This window comes from Muntiacus reevesi, chromosome 16 (assembly GCF_963930625.1).
Source record: "Muntiacus reevesi chromosome 16, mMunRee1.1, whole genome shotgun sequence".
Classification (NCBI taxonomy): domain Eukaryota; kingdom Metazoa; phylum Chordata; class Mammalia; order Artiodactyla; family Cervidae; genus Muntiacus; species Muntiacus reevesi.
This window is the reverse complement of record NC_089264.1, coordinates 43,444,577-43,464,774: the sequence shown is the minus strand read 5'-3', so window position 1 is coordinate 43,464,774 and position 20,198 is coordinate 43,444,577. Positions and strand designations below refer to the sequence as shown.

Below are 20,198 nucleotides of genomic sequence, written 5' to 3'. Positions count from 1 at the left end.
CCCCTCCAGGATCGAAGACTGAGCACACACAAGCAAACATGACTTGGGGGAAATCAAGGTCTCTTATATCTTACAGATTTAGAGGTCCGTTGAGCTCCATGAGCCCCAGGGAAAACAGGTAAAGTAAATGTTAGGTTTCTGTGTAACCCCATGTCCTACTCTATCTTGAAATCAAGAGAAAGGTCAACTTGCTAGCCATTTGCATCATCAGAAAGTGCAAGTTTAAAGCCATTTGGGTTTTAAAAGTTAATGTTATGAAAGAGAAGTAAAGGACCTCTTTGGAACTTCTGCGGTAAGACGGTAATTAAGAGGTTCAGATTATGGAAAGAAGTTTGAAAAGCATTTTTGATCATTGACACTTCTGCCTTTTTAGCACAATTTTCCCTGGGAATTGTGGAGTTTCTACCACTGAAGCTTTCTGAACTGAGATCAGTAGTGATAGCTGATTTTAAAGTTGAACGCGATGGCTCACAACTCTCCTCTGGAAAGTCATCCGTCCATCCTCTATTTCCTGGACGTGGACTTCGTGTGCAGCAATCTGTTGGGTGCTGGGAGCACCCAGAGAGTAAAATGCGGCAGGGCGGTCGGCTGGTGGAGAAGCACTTGATAACTAATGCCCCCTACGGCAGGCAGAGGGCCATGGCAGCACAGAGTAGGGGCACCAACACCTTCTGGAGGGCTGAGGGAGATCCTCAGTAAAATGATAAACTAAGCTGAGGCTTGAGGGCAGTGCGCAATCAACCAGGGAAGGGCGTGGTGCGTTGGGGAGAAGTGTCAGTGTCTGTAACTGGACTGGAAAGGCAGACAGTGAGTATATGTGAGAGAGAGTGAGGGTGTGTGCATGTGTGATGGGAAGGAATGTGGAAAGAGAGAAGGAAGGAAGGGAATTATGTGGCAAAATAAAGAGATATGGGGGCAATGGAAGACTTGAAGTTTTAAAGTGGAGGAAATGGTAGGAACAAGTGTATAGTTTTAGAAGATCGCTACAAAAGGCTTTGCTCTGGAGGGGGCGAAGAGGGGAGACAGAGAGGTCAGTTAAGAGGCTGTTGTAGTGCTCCAGGCTAATATGCTAGAGATCTAGATTAAAAAGAATTTACTGATTAATTCAACAGATGTATTTAGTAGTTTGTTGAGACCCAGTTGTGAACAAAATTGTTTATCTGCTCTAACAGAGCTTAGAAATCTGATGGAGGAAACAGATATGAATGATGTAATTGTTCGTATAAATGTTAAATGGCAACTGTGGTAGGTGGTACCGTGACAGAGACTGCTTTTCTCCCTCCCCTCCCAAACCTGTTGTTTGCTGCTTTGTCCAGGTAGACAGCTGAACTGAATTTGCTGTGGGGTGTGGTCATGTGTCTGAAGTCTGGCCAAGGGCGTCTGAGTAGAAGGGATGTCTGTGGAGAGCAGTATACGGAGAGGAGCCAGTCCCCCTAAAGGTGTGGAGGAAAGTTGCCCTGACCCACCTGTACACTAGCTTAGAAGTGTGGGTTCAATCCCTGTGTTGGGAAGATCTCCTGGAGAAGGAAATGGCAACCCATTTCAGTATTCTTGCCTGGAAAATCCCATGGACGGAGGAGCCTTGCAGGCTACAGTTCATAGGATCACACAGTCGGACACAGCTGAGCAGGTGATGGATGAATGGATGTGTTACATGAGGAGGAAATAGTTCCTGATGACTGACTAATGACATATTTGGGTCTATTTGTTTTATCAACTCTGTCTACCATAAACCAAGACATAAAAGAGAGGTACAGAGTAAAATGAAAGAGTAAAATTGGAGGACTCAGCATGGAAACTCAGAAGCAGCAGTCAGAGTGGAAAGAGGAAAACTGAGTGAGAAAGGTATCCTAAAAGCCAACAGAAGATGTTGTACATCTGTATTTAGTTTCTAAGTTAAATCAAATTAGAACTGCTTTTTCTCTGATACTTTGCATAATGGGCAAGATTCTGGTGTCAAACCTGGCATGGTCATAAGACTTTGCTAGTTTAGACAGTCATTTGAAAGTTCTGATTTAAACTGGCTGAAAAGTTCTTATCTGTTGACAGAGAATTTAAACATACACTTTAGAAGTTTTGCCTACAGTTATACAAACTGCACAGATTTCTGACTCAAGGCATCACAGGAACTTAAGTTCCTTTCATTGCGGTTTTCTTTTTTCCCTTTGATTTTGCAAAATTCTCAAAAACTGATTTTGTGTGGAATAATCTTAATAACCAAAAAAAGGACCAACCACTTCCCTCTCTTCTTCCCCTTTGTCCTCTATTTACTTTTCTCAGTTCTCTTACCTTTGACTAAAGGATGGTGCCTTCCTCATTTTTTTCCTACTTCCCAAAGTCCAAATTAGCTCTTCCAGGCAACATAAAGCATTTTCCTAAGGAGATTATAAACATGCTTTTCTGCCTTTTTCTTCTGGCTTTCTCTCCCAACTAACTCTCTTAAAAACAAACAAACAAAAACTCCTCTTTGCTGCTTATCCATTCATCTCAGCCCTCTTCTCTTCCTTTTCTGTCTCTTCTCATTCTTTCCTCTTCTTTCTCATTTTACTCATTACCAGTCTCTTATGCTTCTATTAATACTTTTACAATCTTTCTTTCTTTGCTTCTGCACCTTGGTTTAAGACTACCACAAGTCAGTGCAATATCTTCCTCAATTCCCAAATGATATGTTTTTTTTCCCTCATCTATACGTGGGCAAAATCATGCCTTTTCCCATGCATCCCCCTCCTCTATTTTTTTCACACCTTTTATATGCAAGATACTGTTTTAGATGGCTCATTTTCTCTGCCCTCAAGAAACTTCCATGATAAGCAAGTAAAATTTTAATTATGCTAGATGTGTCATGCATGAGCATAGGCAAGGAGTCCTGGTGAGACTGCAGAAAAGAGCAATCAAGTGGATTCAGGAAACCAAGAAAAGGGGAGGATGGTGATGTGAGGGATTTCATTTTGTGGTTTGGCAAAGTCAGCGCCCTAGGAATGTACAAAGGAGTAAGTAAAGAGTGGCATTTCAGTGAGGAGCACTTCAAAAATACAAAATGGTCTGCAATTGCAAGGTACTGCTATTTTCATCCTCTTATAGGTCAGCACCATCAACATAACAACTTCAGAAACCTCCATTGTATGGCCATTTTAAAATGTCAGAATTATCAGAGCCTCTGGGTTTGTATCCCGAGTCAGCTAAAAGTTTCACTATAGATTTAACAGGTAAGAGAGTTGAAGATCAAGAGCATTAAAAGAATTTATGGTATCCAATTCTGAGTATGCCATAGCTAAAAATAGAGCTGTAGCTGAAATCTAAAATGAGAGAATATTCATCAATGACCCTTTATTTTTTGGTTTCTCCCCTTAAAAGTTTAATAATTTTTTTTTTTCAGCAAGAGCTTTTGTCCTGATTAGTGCCATCAATACATGAAAGAGGATCTGTATTTGTACCAGACAAGTCATACAAATTGCTCATCATGCTCAACGTTCCCTTCTAAACATATAGGTCCATGCTTGCTTTGTTCTGTATGATCCTGTTACCTTGGAAGCAGCCAATGGACGTACAGATGTTTCTCTGGGAGGGTATGGCGAGTGGGAAGGCAGCCCTCCATAGACTTTCAGATGACTTGATGTGAGCACTCTAATGGAAATACCTTCTACTTGATGTACCAATAGACCTGCTCATGTCCCAGCTCAGATTCTCTCTTTGTCATGGGGTTTGTGAGCCCTACAGGGAAAAAAAGAAAAGAAGGTGGTAAATAGAGACATAAGAGAGACTAGAGCAGAGAGGCAGGAGAAAGAGGTAGGAGAGGCGAATACAGAAAACTCAATTGATAGTAAGTAGGTTGAGAGATGGGAGACCAGCAGAGAAGCCAAGTCATGAAAATGGTGGACAGCTTTTGCTGCTGTTGAATGACTAGAGCTACCATTGCAACCTGAATAGAACTGAATGATACCCCCGGAGGCCCCAACTGTAGCCACTGAGACTGTTTCCTGGGATTTCTCACCTCTCCATGTGTTCTTACCACAGACTTCCCTACTAACGATGTAACACTAACATGTCTCTGCTCCTCCTTGCAGAAAAAATCTAGCTCACTTAGTAATTCACAGATTATGTTTTTATACTAAGTCACCATATGCAGAAAACTTTACTTTCATGGGCTGTGGCCATACCTGTTCAAGTTGAAGTATTGCTAATGACATAATAAAATCCATTGTTCTAATTTATTCAGGTTGTAGATGGTCTTCTGTCCTTTCTGGTTCCTCTGTCTTTGAATATCTCTGTATGTGTGTGTGAAGTAGCTCGGTCGTGTCCGACTCTTTGTGACCCCAGGGGCTGTAGCCTACCAGGCTCCTCCGTTCATGGGATTTTCCATGCAAGAGTACTGGATTGGGTTGCCATTTCCATATCTCTAGTGCCAGCTAATACAGAGAAGCTAGGTGAATGCAGGGAGAAGAAACTCAAGTTAAACTACTTGTTATTCTAATATTTGGTGATGGGAAAGTAGAAACTAATGAGTAGGTGGAATAGCAGAGAGAGGTAGCTTATGTATTGGTTTAAGGGCATGTTTGAACTTGAGCATGACACTATCACTTTAAGACTCAATTGCTTCATCTGTAAAATAGGAGTAATACTACTACTTTGTAGGGTAGTTTTGAGGATTATATGATTTATTAGATGTAAAAGGCTTAGAAAAGTGACCATCCTTCCATACCCACACACCCATACGGCTAGTTGGGGATTAAATAGGTTAATACAAGTAACGCTTTTTAAAGTACCAGACACATAAATTCAAGCGAATATTAAGAAGTACTGTAACAGCAACATGACTACTATAATTCCTCAAGTGGTTTCTCAGTTAATGGACTGATAATTTATATTCCAACCCACCGTGTTCTGTGATGAGTTGGCACATATGATTGAAAGTTGCAAGAAATTGCAGCTTGGGGTGATGAGAAAAGCTTGAAACCAGGAGACCAGAGGTTTTGTTCCAGCTCCAGCACTAATGGGGTCTGTGACCTTGGCCTAGTCGTTTGAGCTCTCTGAGTTTCAGTTTCCTCATGTGTTAAATGAAGGTCACAGTGTTCTTCCAGTTCATAAATGCTGTGATTCTAAGCCATCATGTGGTTTTATTTTTTTTATTTTTATTTTTTTTTAAATATTATTTTATTAGTTGGAGGCCAATCACTTTACAACATTTCAGTGGGTCATCATGTGGTTTTAAACTTTAAAAACTTGGTTTGTAGACATGCGTTTATAAGCAAACTAAAATGTCTTTGCAGTTGATAATGACTTCACTTGTTCTAGACATGGAAGAAATTCTGTTTCATTTCCTGAGACCATTTTCCCCAGGATTTTAAATAAGGAATGATATAAGTTTTAATATATAACATTACTCCCTAATCATCACTATATTTTTTTAATGTATATTTCTATTAATAGCATATCATAAACTAAGTGGTTAAAAGTCAAGCATGTACAGGGACAGTCACTGTAATTAGATGTGGCCTAGAAAAAGTAATTTCAGGATTGTCTCTGGTAGTATCTAAAACTTGGTATCAGTCTCATGGAATTTATTATATTAGGAAATTTATAAAGTTGTAATCAATCCTGTCAGTTGCACCCTGATTCCTCCAGAAGCACCATACTAGTTAAAATTTGTGTAGCATTTTTTCCCCCTCAGAAGCCAGGGATCCTTCTATTCCATTTTTATTTCCAAAGTCAGAGTAGGACTGTGGTTTGGCAGCAGAGGGTGTGGTTTTGATGGGTTAGCTAGGCAAGGAAAATGAAACACTTCAATTGTGAGGACAATTCACTGTCTAGAGACCATACATCCTTGAGACGTCTGTGTTTATGCATAAAATATCTCCAAGTGGTTTAGAATTATTCATGGATCCAAGGGGGGGCTGCTGCTGACAGAAGGAGGGAGGGATGGAGGGAGGGAGACAGTAAAGAAAAAAGTGAAGGAGAAGGAGGAGAAGAGAGAAGAAAAGGAAGGGAAGGTGGAAATAATATTTGAATATGAACCATGGAAATATTGATGTTACAGAAAAACTCAAATTAACTTTTTGGCTGTTGTAAAACAAGAAGTGCCATTAATGATCAATTCAACTTACTAATTATTCATAAGGGAAACTGAAGTGCCAAAAGGTTCAGTACTTGCTAGAGGTTCCCAGGTAGCACGGTGGTAAAGAATCCACCTGCATATGCAGGAGACCCAGTAGACATGGGTTTGATCCCTGAGTCAGGAAGATCCCCTAGAGGAGGAAATGGCAACCTGCTCCAGTAATCTTGTCTGGAAAATTCCACAGACAGAGGAGCCTGACTGGCTATAGTCCATGGGGTTGCAAAGAGTCGGATATGACTGAATGAGCATACACAACACACACACTCCGTTACTCAGACGCCAGATCTTAGGTGATTTCTGAAGCAGGGTATTCATTCACTCATTCATTCTTTTAGTCAAGCAATGTTACTGAAAGACTTCTTTGTATAGGCATCATATTATGCATTGAGTAACAAGTGACTCCTTAAGCTTACATTCTGTGGGGAGAGATGCTATTAGCATAAGCTAGTTACCCAATAAATGTAAAGATGAAATCAGACTGTTGAGTGCTTTAAAGAAAATAAAACAGGGCATTGGACACAGGGTGATGGCATGTATGGGGAGTGAAGACTTCTCTGAAGAGTTAGAGAAGGAAGGAAATGTGCAAAGATTGTGGAACAGGGCGTTTTAGGCAGAGGACTAGGCAGAGAACTTCCCTTTCTTCTCTTCTACTTCCCCCACCTTCCTGCCCCTTCCTCTTCCTTCTCCTACTCCTTCTTCTTTCCCTCCCCACCCCATCCCACCCCACCCTGTGCTTTAAATATGTTAAATATTATCCTTAGAGCAAGCATGAAGTTCTGGATTATTATCAGTCTCTATTTTAGAGAAGGGACGGCTGAGGTTCAAATGAGGTGGTGCCAAGGGCAGTAAGTGCTAAGACCCTAAAGTGGGGATGCATTTGGAGGATTTGAAGAAAGAAAGCCAATGAAGCCCCCACAGTGAGCAGGAGAATAATGGTGTGATTAGAGGTGGGAGAAAGAAGCCTGGGACAGATCAGGAATAGTCTTAAGCAGGCAGTGACTTGATTTGATTGGTAGTTAAGAAAGGCCAATCGGACCCTTTTCATTGGAAAAGACCCTGATGCTGGGAAAGACTGAAGGTAGAAGAGAAGGGGGCAACAGAGGGTGAGATGGTTGGGTGGTATTGGTGATTCAATGGACATGAACTTGGGCAAACTCCAGGAGATGGTGAGGGACAGGGAAGCCTGGCATGCTGCAGTTCATAGGATCCTGAAGAGTTGGACGCGACTTGGCAACTGAACAACAGCAAGCTGACACATTGTATGCAGAGTGGATCAGAAGGGGCTGGAGTGGATACAAGTGAACCAGCTGAGATACTGTTGCTCTTGTCTGGGTGCAGCGTGATGTGCCTCAAGAAGGTTGCAGTAGAAGTGGAGGAGACCTGGACAGATTCTGAAGCTCGGAGAAGACACAATTAGGCATATCCCCCAAACTTGTTACACAGTGTTCTTTTTTAGTAATAAGGGGGAAGATGGGCTTTATAAGTAAAGCAAAATTCCAAAATCTTTACATATGATTACCATCATTTTGTACTAATATTGTTTTAGACCATGTAACTATTTCAAATATGATTACTTTGTCTAAAACTCAGAGGGACAAGAATCCCCCCATTATATTCCAATCATAGAATAAAAATTATTCATCACAGCAAAGCAAGCAGGTGTTAGGATTTTCATGAATACAAAAATAAACTTCCAGTTTATGAGTTGAAGTCAATGTAGATTTAGCTCAATTTCATGTATGTTTTATACATTTATACCCACGTGAAAGTGAAAGTTGCTCAGTCCTGTCTGACTCTTTGTGACCCCATGGACTATACAGTCCATGGAATTCTCCAGGCAAGAATACTGGAATGGGTAGCCTTTCCCTACTCCACGGGATCTTCCTAACCCAGGGTTTGAACCCAGGTTGAGCCCAAGAATACTGGAGTGGGTAGCCTATCCCTTCTCCAGTGGAGCTTCCTGACCCAAGAATCAAACCGGGGTCTCCTGCATTGCAGGTGGATTCTTTACCAACTGAGCTATCAGGAAGCCCCATACCCACATAGGCATTCACATGTCAATGATTTTAGTCTGACCAATGATGTTAAGGCAAATCCACAAAATTTTACTGTCTAAAGTGTCCTAATGTATAGCACAAGGAACCATATTCAATATCCTGTGAAAAACCATAATGGAAAAGAACATTAAAAATGTATTTATGCATATAACTGAATCACTGCTGAAGAGCAGAGATTGGCATGACATTGTAAATCAGCTAAACTTCAGTAAAAAAAAAAAAAAAAAATGGATTGGCAGACTTCAGAAATACCTCCAATGTTGACAGTTAAAATAACTGCTTTAAAAAATTTAACTGATCAGGAGAAGGTGATAAAAATTCAGTGAATTAGACTCTTAATAGTTTTCACTTTGTTTTGTTTGTATTTTGTATGCTATAATGGCACTGCTTTGGTTATATGTATAATATTTAGTCACTCAGTTTAGAATATTTTCCTGAGGGTGGAAAGAACTTAAGCATGATATAAAGCTCATGGAACCTGTCCCAAAACCTGCAGGTCAAATGTCCCTGTGATATCAGTGGCTGTCATTAAACACCAGTAATATTCCCCAGGTGCTTTAAATATGTTAAATATAATCCTTACAACAAACATGCAAGTTTCATATTATTATCAATCTCTAGTTTAGAGAAGGGACAGGCGCCGTTCCAATGTGGTAGAGGAAGCAAAACCAGCCTAGTTGGTAGGCCCAGTCTTTTTCTTTCTCTTTACCTATAACATTTTGTTTTACTTTTACTTTTTTGTTTTTAAATGAAAGTAAAGTACTGCACTGTGTGGTATGTGGGATCTTAGTTCCACAATCAGGGATGGAACTTGTGCTTCCTGCTTTGGGAGCACAGAATCTTATTAAATGGACTACCAGGGAAATTCTCTAGTCATTCTGATATGCTCAGTTTTATGAATCATTCGGTCTGCCTTCAGATTAGAGAAACAATGACTCTTAAATCCACATTCAAGTTCAAAAGTTCTGCAGCCAAAGTCCTGTTTGATTGTTTGTCCTATTATTTTTCCATCACGATGGTCCTCGCCTAGAGATTCTACATGAAGTTAACCTATTAGGTTAGTGTTTCTTAGACTTGAGCAACGTATGCAACTCCAATAGGCAATAAAAATTTATCACTGATTTAAGTCAGTTTCAAAGAATGTGACTTTAAAATGTACAACCAGAAAGCCCTTATAAGCTCCTCATGCTTATAATTCTTACATATGCAGTGACAGAACTGGAGGCAAGTTTAAAAATTATATTAAAACAAAACTATTTAAACCTATAGAAACTCCTCGGGCTACATCCTAGCAGCCTTTCTGGCCTCATTGTGAGAGGGATCTTAGATCCCCAGCCCAGGACAGAACCCCAGCCCAGCATTGAAAGCTCAGCATCCTAACCACTGGACCATCAGACAATTCCCTCATTAGATTCTTTTTATTTGGCTTCTCACTACTGTGATAATGTTGTTTTTCCACTATTCTTCTCTATTCAAACCACATAAAAACCTGTATTCCTTCAGTGCATCTGATGTCACTGAGTCTGCAATTGGAGCCAGCCTGCTAGGTTTACCTGTATTCTGTTTCTCTTAGCCCTTGACTTGACATCATGGCGAGCAAATATAATAGTAAATAAAGGTACCTACATTGGTTGGCAATACTTGGCTACAAGCTGGTCAGTCAGATGATTGAAATAATACTTACAACAGTATTTTAGTTTATCTCAAAAATGTAACCACAAAGTTTCATTTTGTAAAGAAAATGTGTGGGCTTGAAGAGTATGCCTGTGGAAACACAGAGTTCCATGAACTCTGCTTTGAGAAGACTTGTGTCTACACTCTATAGCCTTAATTTCTGAGACTAGGAAACTGATACCACTGGCTTTATTTTTTATACTGTTGTATTGTTGGATATTTTACCATGGACATGATTTAATTTTGCAACCAAAAAAGTCACCACTTAATCTCATTAGTTATCAGGAAAATGCAAATTAAAACTACAGTGCGATACTATTATATATCCACCAGAATGTTTAAAATGTAAGATACAAACCAGGATTGTGAGGATAATAGAGTAACTGGACCTCCATTATAGTGTTAATAGGAACACAAATTGGTATAACTACTTAGAAAACTGTCTGAAAATATCTATTAAAGCCGAAAATACAAATGTCTGTGACCAGGCAATTGCATTCCCTGATGAACACCCCACAGAAACTTATATATGTTCATCAAAAGTCATGTAGTAAAATGTTCACAGCATTGCTATTAATACTTCCAATCTGGAAACATCCCTAATGCCCATCAACAATAGATTGGATAAATAAACTGTGATATGTTCATACAATCAGTTATTTTTTTTCTTTGTGATAGGTAAATCATATTCATTTGAAATTAAATACATATATGGAAGTTTATCACCTAGACCTTTTGCAAGGCTTCAAGATGAGTATCTAAGCAATTTTTACCCTAGGGTTCAGCTAGATCTGCACTTGCATGAGCTTTGGTGAACAATCAATTATTATATAGCAGTGAGAATAAAGAAATTATTGCTACATATTGCAATAACATGGAGGAATCTCAGAAATACAATGTTGAACAAAAGAAGTCAGATACGAAAAAGTACATATTTCTTATGTTCACATACACACACACACAAGTACATAGTATGTGATTTTATTTATACAAAGTCTAAAAATAGCAAAAATCTGTGCTGTTTTGTGAGTACCCCTAGAGGGGATAGGGCTAGGAGGGGGCTTAAAGGGAACTTCTGAGGAACTGGTGATACTCAATTTCTTATTTTCAGTGGTGGTTAATTGGATGTAATAATTTATTGAGCTAGATAATTTGTATTCTTTTCTTTATGCATTCTAACTTAATAAAATGCTTAACTTAAAAAAAAAAAAAGACCTTTCCAAAGTCTTTTGGCATTTAGATATTGTCACTTTTCCTTTGGCTTTTGAGGTGCTATTGTTTTTTCTCTCTCCTTGTCTATTTCTTTTAATTAATTAATTTTTTTACTGAAGGATAATTGCTTTACAGATTTTTGTTCTTTTCTGTCAAACCTCGACATGAGTCAGCCATAGGTGTACATATATCCCCTCCCTTTTGAACCCCGCTCCCACCTCCCTCCCCATCCCACTCCTCTAGGTTGATACAGAGCCCCTGTTTGAGTTTCCTGAGCCACACAGCAAATTCCCATTGGCTATCTATTTTACATATGGTCTCCTTGTCTATTAATTCAAGAACAAAAATTTTTTTAATCACCAACTATATACAAAACACTGCTAGGCAAAAAACTCTACTACACCAATAGAAGATGACAAGTTGTATTTTGAAAGTTTGAAAAACTGTTGTAGAAGCTGCTTGTCAAGACTTTCGATTAATCTTCAAGATTCTTTCCAATCAGAGCTTCATATTCCCTCTCTGGCTTCTGTATTAAACTGTTTTGACTTAGTGGTCACCTCCCAGTTGGTGTTTTTGGCTTTTGCCCAAGAAAATCCTGCTTTCTCTTCTGTGGTCTCTTGTTCTCCCCAGCTGTTCCTAATCTTTGAACTCTTAATCTGCCATCTTGGATATATCAGATTCTTTCTGGCTCCTCTCTCCCATCACTTCTTTTAAGAATTTAAGGGATGAAAAATTCCTCCAAGTCTCCATTGGAGACTCAAGTTTACTCTGCATTCAAGGAGTTATTCATTATTATCTATCTATCTATATTCATCAGTTTTGTTGTTGTTCAGTCACTAAGTTGTGTCTGACTCTTTGCAACTCCATGAGCTGCAGCATGCCAGGCTTCCCTATCCTTCACCGTCTCCTGAAGTTTGCTCAAACTCATGTCCACTGATTCGGTGATGCCATCCCACCATCTTATCCCCTGTCGCCCCCCTTCTCCTCCTGCCCTCAATCTTTCCCAGCATCAGGATCTTTTCCAATGAGTCGATGCTTTGCATCAGGTGGCCAAAATATTGGAGTTCAGCTTCAGTATCAGTCCTTCCAATGAATATTCTGAGTTGATTTCCTTTAGGATTGACTGGTTTGATCTCCTTGCTGTCCAAAGGACTCTCAAGAGTCTTCTCCAGCACCACAGTTCGAAGGCATCAATGCATTATATTAATTCTACATATAGATATAGTTGTTGCTATATTCCCAAAATGATATGGTTTACTTTCCTGTTTGGTATGAAAGTTTGTTTTGGCTACAAAATTTTCAAAAGCAAATACTCTTGACTTCAGTAATAGGTAAATAAATGTCACCCCTATTACTAAGCATTACTTGGGAGTTTCTACTATGAAATAAGACAGGAAAAGCAAATGAGAATTTCAAATCATGAAAAAGAAAAGGCCAATTTACTAATATTTTTGTTTACATATACTATACTTCTATGCCTGAAAATCCCAAATGACTCAAAATATTAAAACCACCAAGATAACTGGTAGAGTCGCTGAATGTAAGATAAATTTAAAAAATTTAAGTGTAGTTGACTTATAATATTGTGTTAGTTTCAGGTGTGCCACATAGTGATTCCATTGTTTTTTCGGATTATATTCTTTTATAGGTTATTACAAGATATTGAGTGTAATTCACTGTGTTACCCAGTAAATTCTTGTTGCTTATCTATTTTATGTGTGATAGTTTGTATCTGTTAATCTCACTCCAAATGTGTCCCCTCCATCCCTCTTTGGTAGCCATAAGTCTCTTTTCTGTCTGTGGGTCTGTTTCTGTTTTGTACATAGATTCACTTATATTTTCTATTCCACATTTAAGTGCTATCATATAGTATTTATCTTTCTCTGACTTACTTCACTAAGCATAATGTTCTCTAGGTCTATCCATGTTGTTGCAAATGGCAGTATTTTTTTTTTATTCTAAGACCAAGTAATATTCCACTGGATATATAGATAGATAGATAGATCATATCTTCTTAAGCCAGTCATCTGTTGATGGGCACTTGGGCTGTTTCCCTGTCTTGGCTGTTATAAATAATGCTGCTATGAACATTGGGGGTACATGTGTCTTTTCAAATTAGAATTTTTGCTTGTTGCTGATACATACCGAGGAGTGGAATTACTCAATCACATAGTAGTTATAGTTTTAGTTTTTTAAGGAACCTCCATACGGTTTTCCTTAGTGGCTGCTAAGATAAATATTTTTTAAAAACAGTAACTTCTCTGCATATTAGAAATAGAGTTATCCATAGAAATTGCAAAATAAATTCTTTAAAAATAGTGTCATGAATAAATTTAACAAGGGAAGTCTAGAATGTATATGAACAAAGTTACAAAATTTAATTGAAGGAAATAAAACATGTCTGGAATAAATGGAGAGACATACCAAAATCTGAGATTAGAAAAAAATTATCAAAATACAAATCCTTCCCAAGTTAATATAAAAATTGTTATTGAATCCAGTCAAAATCCCACTAAGGACCCAGTAATGAAAAGGATGCTAAAACATAAAAATTCAAAAGTTGTCAAGAGAATCTTGAACAAGAACAATAATGGACATTTTGCTGTACCACATGTTTTAAAAAGATACTATGAAGTGACTGCCATAAAAATATCACAGTATGTCCTATAGATAATAGACAGTGCTTTACAGGTTTACAGACCCTTCTCTTTATGGACAGGGTGAGTGTGGGTGAGTCAAATCCGTGAGGTCCCTCAGCAAGAAAAGAGCCCATTGAGCTCTGTCCCCTGAGCGGTTCCGTTTTTCCCCTCTCCACTTAGTCAATGAGTCTGACAAAATACTTAAAGCAGACACCACACCGTTGCCTGCTTTTGAGAGAGAATTGCACAGACGATCTTGTTGCAGCTCTCAGAGAGTTTGAAGTCCGCTGCGAGAGCCTGGCAGTTACGGTGCTACAGCACACCCGCCTGCAGGGTTCTTGCCTCTTCCTCGTCTGTGGGCGTACCCGAGCCCACAGCCTAACAGGTTATATGGTTATGGTCCCTTGGCCAGTGCCAGCAGCATTTTCCCAAAGAGCCAAGCCAATGAAAGTCACAGAGTCTACGGCCATACCACCCTGAACGCGCCCCATCTCGTCTGATCTCGGAAGCTAAGCAGGGTCGAGCCTGGTTAGTACTTGGATGGGAAAGCCACAGAGAAGTTAATGTCCTGGTAGCAGACAATCAGAATGTGAATTATATTTCACTAGAACAATAGGTTTGCAAACTTACACTCTTAAATATTATAGTATACCAAAATAAATTTTATTTTTATATGCTAGAAATCAACAATCTGAAAATGAAATTAAGAAAATTCTATTTACAACATCATTGAAAAGAAAAAAATACTTGGGAATAAGTTTAGCAAAAGCAGTATAAGACTTGTGCACTGGAAACTACAGAGCATGAAATAAATAAATGAAAAACCATATTAGTAGAAAAACAGCTTATTTTCATGGATTGGAAAATATAAGATGATTAAGATGGCAAGGAGTTCTCTGCTGGTCCAGGGGCTCAGATTGCACACTGCCAATGCAAGGGCCCTGCGTTGGTTCCTGGTCAGGGAACTAGATCCCACATGCCACAACTAAAGATCCAGCACAGCCAAATAAATAAATATATTAAAATATATATATATATGTATGGCAGTACTCCTCAAGCTAATATGCAGATTCAGTGCACTCTCTATGAAAATGACAACTGATTTTTCTTCAGGAGTTGTCCGTCTGATCCTAAAATTCATGTTGAAATACAAAGGGCCCAGAAGAGCCAAAATAATCTTTCAAAAAAACAACAAATTTGGAAGACTCAGACCCATTTCAAAACTCATTACAAAGCTGCAGTAATCCTAGGACTATGTAGTAGATACGTGAAGATAGATACAGAGATCAGATAGACAACAGAGTCCAGAAATAAACTGAGACATTTATAGTCAATTGGAATGATGTGGTCAAATTAAATACAGGATCCTCAGTTAAATTTAAACAACAAATAATTTTTTAGTAGGTCCTGAACAATGTTTGGAACATACTTACACTAAAAAAATTGTTCATAGTTTATTTGAAATTCAAATTTAACTAGACATCCTGTGTTTTTATTGGCTAAATTTGGCAACCATGAATAGGGAGGCAGGACAGACAAATTTTGCCCACATTGTTATATGCCAAAGGCTCTGGGAAGGGACTGGTGGGAGTTCTAGGTATTTCTTAAATTTCTGCTAAAGGAATTCTATTTTCTTTATAATAATAACCTTTAAAAGAAAGATATTGCGAAGTGGTAAAAAGCATTGTACATCTCATTTAAAAAAAACCTTTGGCTTTGTGTAGAACCATAATTAAAATTATTAAAATAGAGAATGAAACAGAATGTAACTGGATTTACCATAATCATTGCAATTAACTAGAGAAGGTTCCCCATTTCCCCGTAAACAACGTTTTACTCTATCAGGCTCTTCTCCCCCCGCGCCCCCCACCCCAGCGTACTGTGACTGGTCTGAAAATGTACGCTGGGATCTTGAGTTGGCATTTCCTTTTGGTCCCTTCCGAGGTCACTCTGTGCAAAGTTTAGAGTTCTTTCCTTGATGACATTGTGCCCAAAGTGTTAAACCCGGTTAGCAGTCACTGCGCAGATTTCCTCAATGAGACCCTTGTGCGCCTGACAATGTGACTATTTGTTTGGAAGTCGCTGCCACTGACATTTGTGCTGCTCAGCGCTGTGTTACCAGTACTTTCTTTATGTCACTGTTTCTCTTCAGTAACTAAGAAAAGCAAAACAAAGTACAAATAACTGCTTATTCAGAAAGAAATCTCAGATTGTTCCTTAAACCTGCGCCAGGCAGCACATACAGACTTTTGAGTGATCTGGAAAATATGAAAAGCCCTTGGCTGGGAGACAAAACCCAAACTGATCTGCAGTGATGGCAAAAGCAGAAATAGGAGCTCAATAATAAAAATAAATTTCTGTACAACTGCTCGTGGCTTCAGGAGGGAGGAGGAGTTCTCAGAAGTTCAACTATGAGCTGATGTTTGAAAGGAGGCTGCATGGGAGGGAGGGAGGGAGACCGGGCTTTGTTTCAGGGCTGGTCCCTCAATTGTTGGTTGATTGATTGAAAAAGGCAAATGGGGCTGCCGTCTCCCTGCCAAGGGTTTTATTCTGCCTCAGCCCTCCCTGGGTGCCTGGAGTGTGGACTCTCTGGCCCTCACCTGCTGCTTTGTTCTAACAAAGCTGGCGTCTTGCAGCCGCTGCCACTCACTCCTCTGAGCCGTTGTCCCGGCTGTCCTGAGTGTGGAGACCCTGCCACCCCCATCTGCCCAGCCACCTGCCTCCTTTAAATATCTTCCTGCAACCCCATGGCTTCTGGAAGCTCTCTGGAATCGTTGCCACCCACTTGTCTTTAACCGCCGACAGAATCCTCTCCCAGAGCCGCTCTGAAAACGATTGTGTCTCGTGCCTGTTGTGTGCATGAGGCTGAAGCACATGTACTCGGAGGCAGGCAGGCTAGGGTTCCTTAACTGATTCTGTCTCTCGCCGGCTCTGCGACCTCCAGCGACAACAGTCATGATGATACCTAGACAGCTAGTGAGCTGTGTGCCAAGCAAGTGCTCAGCATGTCACGTGCTCCCTTTTATTTTCTCGCCATGTGAAAGTTACGAGTGGCACTAGGGATAAAGAAGCCGCCTGGCAATGCAGAAGATGTAAGAAACGCAGGTTCGATCCCTGGGTTGGGAAGATCCCCTGGAGGAGAGCATGGCAATCCACTCCAATATTCTTGCCTGGAGAATCCCATGGACAGAGGAGCCTGGTGGGCTACCGTCCATAGGGTTGCAAAGAGTCAGACTTGACTGAAGAGACTTAGCATGCATTCATTCTCCTTGTTTTACAGACCAGAAAGCTGACTGAGAAGTAAAAGGAACTTGATCAAGGTCAAATAAATCCCTCATGGTGGAGCTGGGTTTGGAATTCAAAGGGTCAAGCTCTTACTTGGGGACTCAGATATCAGGAGAGATACCTTTGTTATTTCATCTTCTCAACAGCCCTATGAAGTTTGTATTATCCACATTATAGTGATGGGCTTCTTAGTTACTCAGTTGTGTCCAACTCTTTGCGACCCCATGGACTGTAGCCCACCAGGCTTCTCTGTCCATGGGATTTCCCAGCAAGAATACTGGAGTGGGCTGCCATGCCCTCCTCCAGGGGATCTTCCCAACCCAGGGATTGAACCCAGTTCTCCCACACTGCAGGCAGATTCTTTATCATTTGAGCCACCAGGGAAGCCCAAGATTACTGGAGTGGGTAGCCTATCCCTTCTCCAGGGGGAATTTCCCAACCCAGGAATTGAACTAGGGTCTCCTGCATTGCAGGCAGATTCTCACCAGCTGAGCTATCAGGGAAAACCCAGAGATGGGGCTACTAAGGGCCAAAAGGTTTCAATGACCCATCCATGATCAGGCCTCAAGAAGCAGGCAACGCTTCCAAGTAGGAGGCTTACACCTGCAATGGGGGAAAAAAACGTGTGCACTAATGAATTTGCAAAATGCAGGGCAAATCTAACTAAACAGTGTTTTTTTTTGTTTGTTTGTTTTGCCTTCTAAGTTTTAAATTATTTAACCATGGGGCTTCTTAGAGTCTTGAGCAGTACACAAAATGTGCACCTTAAGTCTCCAAAATAGGATTTCATAGGCAGCCTTTTCAAATGTATTGAACCACGAAGCTTTTTTTGAGATACACCTATTAAAGTTTTCTTCTGTGTGTGTGGTAATGCTTCCCTGAATACAAGTTAGGAAGACACTACACTATTTAAGTGATAACACCTGCAAGATAAGGAAGTCACTAGAGACACATTGGTTGTTGCTATTCAGAAGGTAGTAACAAACCACTCCGGGTGCTTCCAGCACGAGTGAGCTATTGAGCCTGCCAGGGCGGGCCAGCTGCGCTTGGGTCTCAAGAGCCTGACCCCAGATGTCGTTTGCTTTATTCATTCATTTGACTGGTATTTGTTTTTTGGTTTTGTTTTGTTTTTAATATTTTGTTGACCTGTTGTTGTTGCTGCTGTTTCATCTGAGCTGTGTGGCTTTCTGGGTTTTTCCCGTTGGATTCTTCCCACTGGGTTCTAACTTGGGATTAAGCATTTCACAAGGTAGCCTCTTGTTAAAATCCAATAAAATTAAACTCAGGGCGGAGTTTAGAGTCAGCCCCAGTCTTAATGTGAGTTGGCATTTAGCACTTAAGGCATCTTGTGATAATAGCTACCATTTATTCAGTGTTTTATTATGTACCAGGTTTTACATGGGTTGTTTCATTTAATCTTCCTTATATCCTTTGGAGGAGGTACTATTGTAGAAGCCTCCAAGATGGTCCCCCATGGTCCTCTCCCACAATGAATTAGAGATGCCTTGAATGACCAATAGAATACGTCAGAGGTGGTGGGATGTGACTTCTAAGTCATCAAGGCATAATATCCCTGCAACTTCCATCTCAGTCTCTTGGATTGCTTGCTGTGGATGAAGCCAGCTGCTATTTTTTTGTGAAAACATTCAAGCATCATTGTGGAGAGGCCCATATGGAGAGGAACCAACTTGCCAGCTACGCGAGTGAGCCTTTTTGGAAATGTATTCTCTACCCCCAGTCAGACTTTTAGATGACTGCAGAACCCAGTTGACATCTGACTGTAACCTCATGAGAGACCCCTGAGCTACTCCCAAATTTCTGACCCGTAGGGAAGGCTATTGTTGTTTGAGGCAACTAAGTTTCAGGGTGATTTTCCACAAGCAAGAAATAACTAATCACAGGTACTAGTACTATCCCCCATTTTTCAATTGTGGGAATGGAAAGTATGAGACATTAAGTAACTTACTGAAGGGACTTACTTAGGTAACTTACTCACAGGACTTGTTCAGGGTCACAGCCAGAGTTAAGGTAGCTGAGCAGGATGCAGCAAAGGACCCTTTCCCTCACACCCCAGAATACAAAATACTGCCCTGGAAGTCTGCTACAGAATCCAGATTTCTAGTTCTAGGCTCATGTATTCAGTGCAGTGATGTGATAACACAGAACATTTTGGACTCAGTCCATTTATACCTCTCATGAACTTTAAGGTCCTCAGGGAGTAATACTATTTACCTGGTTGTGGATGAAATAATTTACTATATTAAATGTTCAAGCAGAATCTAGGCACTGGATAGTTTAAGTTTCCTTTCCTTCCAATTCCTCCTTTAGCATTAGGCTTCACTTCGGTGGTGAGGAAAAAAGAAGGTTAGCCCAGCCAACAATCTGTCATTCCCACCCTACAGGGAATTAGCTCATCCAGATGCAGTCCTAACTGGCAGGAGGCTGAGCAGGCAGCCTTTTTGCTTGGAGAGCAAAGGACAGGAAGACATAATTTTCAAGTATGGTTTACTTTGGGAGCAGGCAGGTTTGGATGGGTGCCCCAGGAGGCTTTTGGAATAGCTAGAGGGCATCAGAAGAACCCAGAGAAGCCACTACGTAGGAGGGAGCTTTTTATCACAAACTGACTTAAGGCCTGCCCCACACAAGTCAGGTTAACAAAGACAGTTGTGCAAGTGTCACCTGGAATATCTGCTGCTTCAGTTTCAGCCAGGAGAGACTGGGAAAAGAACGTAGTGATTCAGTCTTCAAAGTTAGTCTTTCTTTTGTGTTCTTTGGGTTTTTTTTTTTTTTAAAGTCCTTGGCCCCAGGTATAAATATATTCAGAGATGCACAAAAACCAAAATTAAGTACCTTGGTTTAGGTCACAGAGTTTGGTCTAGAACCCCCCCCAAAACCCATGTTGTAATCACCATGTTTAATCAATTCACTTTGGGTTGAAAGGCACACACTGCTTCTTCTAAGAAGCCTCTCCTCCATAAGGCTGCTAAAGTTTACTTATTTTGAGAAATTTTAGCAATAATATGTAGTCTGGCATACTCTGTCAATAAACACTTGTTAAGACAAGTCTTTTGAACGCCTATTTTTGCCAGGCACTCTATTGCCTGCTAGGGATTTGGCAACGAACAAAACGTAGCCCCTCATGCTTTCATGAAGGTTACATTTAGAGATGGGTGGCATAGTAGGGTAGATGATAAATTATGTAATCAGCTAAAAGGTGAT

At 40.2% G+C, this 20,198-nt stretch overlaps 1 protein-coding gene across 3 annotated transcripts in view; it reads right to left on the bottom strand.

Moving 5' to 3' along the window:
• RBPJ (recombination signal binding protein for immunoglobulin kappa J region) overlaps window positions 1-20,198 on the bottom strand; it is a 230,795-nt gene that overhangs the window by 149,687 nt on the left and 60,910 nt on the right. Inside the window, exon 2 of one of the 3 annotated variants that reach the window (XM_065907071.1) lies at window positions 3,525-3,711. The exons of 1 other annotated variant lie outside the window; for it this stretch is intronic. In XM_065907071.1, the coding sequence (XP_065763143.1) occupies window positions 3,525-3,595 (71 nt within the window). In that variant the 5' untranslated portion in view covers window positions 3,596-3,711. Of the gene's footprint in view, window positions 1-3,524; window positions 3,712-20,198 lie in introns of those variants that run through there. One more of the 3 variants, XM_065907081.1, reaches the window with a different exon arrangement.